General features: G+C 43.3%; 2 protein-coding genes across 2 annotated transcripts; both read right to left on the bottom strand.

The window, feature by feature from the left end:
• Window positions 1-886: 886 nt before the first annotated feature.
• LOC111692307 lies at window positions 887-2037 on the bottom strand (the record flags this gene model as incomplete). The annotated part of the gene is made up of 2 exons (XM_023456236.1): window positions 2025-2037; window positions 887-1950 (listed from the first exon to the last, which is right to left on the bottom strand). Coding segments are annotated over exons 1-2 (1077 nt in total), but the record flags the coding sequence as incomplete, so codon positions are not given.
• On the bottom strand, window positions 1868-3340 carry LOC111692306. The gene is made up of 2 exons (XM_023456235.1): window positions 2045-3340; window positions 1868-1950 (listed from the first exon to the last, which is right to left on the bottom strand). The coding sequence occupies exon 1, from the start codon at window positions 3180-3182 to the stop codon at window positions 2148-2150; it is 1035 nt and encodes a 344-aa protein (XP_023312003.1). The 5' UTR covers window positions 3183-3340; the 3' UTR covers window positions 1868-1950; window positions 2045-2147.
• Between the last annotated feature and the right edge of the window lie 2698 nt (window positions 3341-6038).

Genomic DNA, 6038 nt, shown 5'->3' with positions numbered 1-6038 from the left:
AGAGTCCAGTTAAATTTCTTCTCCTGGTGAAGGGTACTACGACCGTTTTGTCAGGGTTTACTGACAGTGCCTGCCCCTTACACCAGTCATCTATCCATTTCAAAGCCTCTTTCATGAGTTCTGAAACGATAATATTATGTTTCCCGACTATGAGAACGACCAAGTCGTCCGCATAGCCTTGTGTATAAAATCCCTTTCGATTAAGGCCCTCCAGTGCGCCGTCCACCACTAATCCCCATAACAAGGGAGACAGTACGCCTCCCTGGGGGCAGCCCCGGCCTACCTTACACCTGGATGTCTCTCCCGAAAGGGTAGCTGTTACTGTCCGGTTTCTCAACATGGTATCTATCCAACGACACAAAGTGTCTTCAAGGCCCCTGTTGCGAACTGCCGAATTAATAGATTCGAAAGGTGTATTGTCAAATGCCCCTTCAATATCTAAAAAAGCTGCCAAAGCTAGATCTTTGTCGTCCATTGCCCTCTCTATCCTAGAGACTAGGCTATGAAGGGCTGTGTCGACTGATCTGCCTGCCTGATAGGCGTATTGGTACCTGTGCAGAGGATTTGCCCTCAATACCCCGTCCCTTATATGCCTGTCAACTATTCTCTCCAACGTTTTCAGGAGGAAAGATGTTAAACTTATCGGGCGATATGCCTTTGCCTGGGCATACGATGGACGCCCTGGTTTAGGAATAAACGCCACGTTCGTCGATCTCCATGCCAGCGGTATATAACCAAGTGCAATGCTGGCTCTGAAGACGTGAATTAAGACCGGAGCTAGACAGTCCACCCCCTGCTGTAGCAGTACAGGTAGGATTCCATCGGCTCCTGGTGATTTAAATGGGTCAAAAGAACTTATTGCCCATCTTATTCGTGACTGACTCACCACCGTCTTGGCAACCTCCCAGTTCTGTCGAGACCCGGTCGTTACCCTCTGCTGGTGATTCCAGTCATATTCATCTCCATGATTTAATAACCTGGAGCCTGGAAAGTGAGTATTTAGAAGTAATTCCAATGTCTCCCTTCCAGTTTTGGTATATTCCCCACTCGGTGCTTTGAGAGACCCGAGTTTCGTATGTCCGTTCTTAGAGAGAAGTCTCTGGAGTTTAGCACACTGTGGGACACTATCAATATCCTCACAGAACTTCCTCCATGAGTCTCTCTTCGCTTTTCTAATTTCTTTATTATACTCAGTGAGGGTTGCTCTATAAGTCTCCCACTCTCCTGTCCGCTTTGCTCTATTAAATAGTTTTCTTGTCTGTCCCCTCAACTGCGTGAGTTCCTTGCTCCACCAGGGTACGGTGTGCTTATCGGACCTCACTTTGATAGGACAGCTGTATTCATATGATCTTGTGACGGCGTTTTGGAGTTCCTCCACGGCCCTCTCAAGATCATATGTGTTCCTTAGTTTTGTACAGATTTCCCTAGTCCTGGCCTGTAACTCCGTTCTATAGGAGTCCCAGTCAGTTCTTTTTGGGTCTCTGTAGGTTCTTACTTGCGGATTATAATCCGTTATAATTTCAAAGTGGATATGTCTATGATCCGACATTGACGGCTCATTCGACACATGCCACCTCGCAATATTATTACATATCGGTCCCGATCCCACTGTTATATCGATGACTTCACTTCTATTTTTTATAACAAAGGTGGGCTCGTTCCCGACATTCAAAATCTCTAGATTATAACTAAAAAGAAAATCTAGTAAAGACTCACCTCGATCGTTGACATCGCTGCTTCCCCACACCGTATGGTGTGAGTTAGCATCACATCCCACGATGAGTTGTTTCTTCTCCTTCTCGCACCAGGCCACCAGGTCCCTCAGTTCCCTGGTTGGAGGAGATTCTTTCTTATCGTAAGGGAGGTACGCTGAGCAAACTACCAGTTGTCTCTGCGTTCCCTCCGATACATAAGTCACTTCGGCCGCCACCAGGTCATCCGTGCAGAACCCTGGAAGAGGAAAAATATTAATACTACTCTTGTAATAAATACAAGCTCTAGGTCTAGTTTGGTGGCCACAATACAGTAAGCCACCATTACTTACCTGCAATCCTCTGATCCGGGATCCATGTACCCAAGGCTCCTGGATCAAAGCTAAATCCGCATTTACGCGCGCCACACTGGCACAGAGAGCAGCAGATGCCGCTCTACTGTGCTGAATGTTCGCTTGTATTACCTGGAATTTGACCAGATAATACAGATTTTGGTCCCTCCTGATCTTCATCAGAAGGTCCCAAATCTACCCTGCCCTTCTCCAGGTTCCTAAAAAGGACCCTGGTGAAGTTCAGAAATGGTCTGAAGCCCTCCTTCTGAAGTACCTTCACACTCATCTCATCTACTGAGAGGACTAGGGTCTGGCCCTTCTCCTCAACCTTGCGGTTGATTAGCCTCCAGGCCCCCGTCCTCAATTCCCCGTTCTGGTTTTCCAGACGGCGCATGATGGTTTCCGGTTCATCAGGATGACCCGGAATCCACACGATGAACTTAGTGAACTTAGGTAGGTCCCTAGGCTCAACAGCGCTGAGTCTAGCCCCCTCCCAAGGCACCAAGCTCGCCGTGGTCGTCTTCAGCCATTGCAGGCTCTCCTCGTTGAAGGCGGTGATCGCTAGCGTTCCCCCCCTTCGACGACACTCCAGGAAGCGCGGTCGTGTACCCTCGCCCGCGATCCCATCAATGGCCCCCAGAAGCGCCGACTGGACAAGTCCCATCTGGTCCTCATCCATTCGGACCTCCGGGTATCCATGGGGGACCACCACTGCTTGGATCCCCGACAGCGCCTCCCCGTAAGTCTTGCCACGCTGTCCCGTGGCCTTAGGCCTCTTGGAAACAGGCCGGTCGGAAATCGGCTCACTACCGTCCGACCGTCCACGTTTCTTCCCGAGTCCACTTGGCCCCGGTTCAGCAGCCTGCGGAGTTAGAGTGGTACTTGAGCCAGGTTCCGTCACCGGCCCCTGTCCTTTTCCCGCCTCTGCCTTCCGCAGTTTTTTAAGTTTGCGCTTTTGCGCACCAGACAATTTCTTCCTACCTTCCAGGTTCAGTCTGTCGACTCCCCTAGAGATAGTAGTCACTGGTGTTTGCTTCCCAGTGGCTGTTTTATTTTCCGCCTGGTCAGCAATTACTGCTTCCCCGGCGGATGTTGACGGCCCCCTTTCGGGTTCCCGTTTTTTTGATTTATGGTCCATAAAGGTCCCACGAGTCTGGAGGAAATAAAAGTCACCGCCAGGTAGTGCCCCATGCCTGACGGAAGGCTAAATACGATGGGGTGCGCCAGGTTCCCCAAAGAGATCGTTTGCGATGCGACATTTTTACCTACCCCCGCACCATTCAGCCCTCGGCACGATGCGTTTCCATCTTGGCTTGGGTAGCTGAGCTGTTTCTTAGTTTTCACTACTCTCCCTCGACCTTTCCGGCTTGGGTGACCCTGCCAGGAGTATAAAACTCCCGCCGGTTTAGCTCTTGGGTTCACTGTAGCTACTTAAGCCCCTCCACCAGCGACAAGGTCATACAGCTCCCAGGAGGGGAAAAATAGTAGTTAGTACCCATTGTTACATTCTGAGTAACGAGTTAGACTTTATTTTTAATAAAAAAAATGATTATATTAAGTCTTTAGAAATTCAAATCTTTCAATGATGTATGAAATGCTTTAATAATATTTATATTTTCACCAGCGTCCTTATCGAATTCGTATAGATATAAGTATTTGGAAAATAATACATAATGTTAGTTCAGTTAATAGTAATTTAGCAGTTATGAATCAGAGCGACAATGACATTTTTTTAATATTTACTCAAAGGGCGCAATAGTATTGGTACTGTGGTTTAGTTTGGATAAATCGAACCGTTTATGAGAAATTCATTTTTGCATGAATATTATAGTTAATTTGTAAATGTCCGTAACATTGCGTACGCTTTTAAATACTACACATTCCGGGCAACTTCAAAAAACAATGTACATATGTGTTATCGATTGTGAAAATATTTTTGTAAAGCAAATAAATGCAGCAAAACTTTCAACAAAATATTTTAAAATTGAAACACATTTTCTTGCAAATTTAAATTTTTTTAAGCGAACGTATACAGTTTAAAATATAACTATGTTTATTTTCTCCGACGAATCCACTTTTTCTACTAACGGAGTTGTAGTTCTCAAAATTTATGATATTGGTCCATGAAAAATCCAGAGTTTCGAATTCCCTGCAGAAGACAATCTTACGATGGGATTACCTATAGGTCCTCCTTTTTTGGAAATATTGGACACTTTTATCTTTGATCATTTGAATAACATGCCTCTGAACGATAGACAGGCAGTTTACTTCCAACAAGATAGACACCTAGCGTATTCAACCTGAATCGTTCGAGAATGGCTAAATGGTCACTTTCCTGGGAGGTGAATTCGGCGAAATGACCCAATTCCTTGGCCTCCTAGAAGCCCTGATTTAACTTTAATGGACTATTATTTATGGAGCTATCTCAAACAGAAAGTCTATGTTGTTTAAAACTTACCGTTTTCGAAATAATCAGTTGTTTTTGAAAAAGATCACGATTTCAGCTCTCTAAATGGGGCTAGATCGCGTATAAACTGTAAGAGTTAGAAACTTGCAGTTCTCACAGTTCGTTTTGGCATAAATTACTATATCTTGTCATCTATGAGCAAAACGTGTAAGTTATTCAGACTCGGAAATACTGAGAGCTATATTTAATAATAATAACTTTTTTTTCAAATGGAATGAATCATATTAATTGTTATGGGTGAATGCAAAAATGCCCTTTCGACTGATATAAAGTTGTACAAACTTATCTTTAACAGTTTTCCAGAAAAAGTAGGTTAGGTTCTTTTCTAAAGTCCGAAAAAGTAACAGCGTCTAGAAGGCCTTGCAAAACCACTTGACTCTCACATTTTATCAGAACTGAACAGTGTCAATATTTACTGGCATGTTTAAAAAGTTGGATGACAAACAAAAGTAAACCACTAACAAAAACTAAAACAAAACGCAGAACGAAACAAACTGAAACTGTTCAACATTGGTCAGCATGTTTGGCGTAAGTTCTTGAAATGCTACTGTAATGCGCAGCCACATATCTTCCGCGGTAGTTGGTGGTGTAACGTAAATTTTGCTTTTTATAAATTCCCATAAAAAGATGTTGCAACTTGTCATATCTGGACACTTTGAAGACCAACTCACTGGTCCTCCACGCCCAATCCATCTGTTGGAAAAAGTTTCGTGTAAAAACTGACGAACCGCAGCGGTATTGTGAGGTGGAGCACCATCATGTCAAAAGTTTAAATAAACTGCTCCAGTTAGATGCTGGTCAAAAACGAATGGTCCAATGACATGGGTTCCCAAAATTGCTCCCCACACGTTCAAAGTCCGAAATTGGTGAGTGCTCATATTTACTGTGTCATAATAATGGCAATTATGACTATTATTATTTTTATGAAAAGTAGCTTCATATGAGAACATGACCCGTTTAAAAAAATCATCATTTTGATCTCAAGTGCCCACTGACAAAACTTCAGTCTCCGCTGAAAGTCTACTTTTAGTAACTCTTGATGTAATTGGATGCGATAAGGATGTGCTATGCTGTACTTTTGTAAAATCCTATGGATCGACGTTGTACTAATACAATTGCAAGGCCTTCTTGACGCTATTATATAGCTACTTTTTCGGACTTTAGAAAAGAAGCTGAATTTTCTGGAAAATTGTTAGAGATAAGTATGGACATCCATATATAAATCGAAACGGCATTCAATTTTGCATTCACCCATGACCCGTATGGGTAATTCCATTTGAAAAAAAAGTTTTTCAACTCGTAAGATTATTAAATGTAGCTCTCAGTATTTCTGAGTTTGAATAACGTACACGTTTTGCTCACAGTTGACAAGATATAGTAATTTATGCCAAAACGAACTGTGAAAACTGCAAGTTTCTAACTCTTACGGTTTAGACGCGATCTAGCCTCATTTAAAGAGCTGAAATCGTGATTTTTTTCGAAAACAACTGTAATACATGTACATGTATTAAACTCTACCTAAATATT

This window comes from Anoplophora glabripennis, unplaced genomic scaffold (assembly GCF_000390285.2).
Source record: "Anoplophora glabripennis isolate ALB-LARVAE unplaced genomic scaffold, Agla_2.0 scaffold1027, whole genome shotgun sequence".
NCBI lineage: Eukaryota > Metazoa > Arthropoda > Insecta > Coleoptera > Cerambycidae > Anoplophora > Anoplophora glabripennis.
The sequence above is the reverse complement of the archived record's forward strand: the minus strand, read 5'-3'. Positions and strand labels throughout refer to the sequence as shown.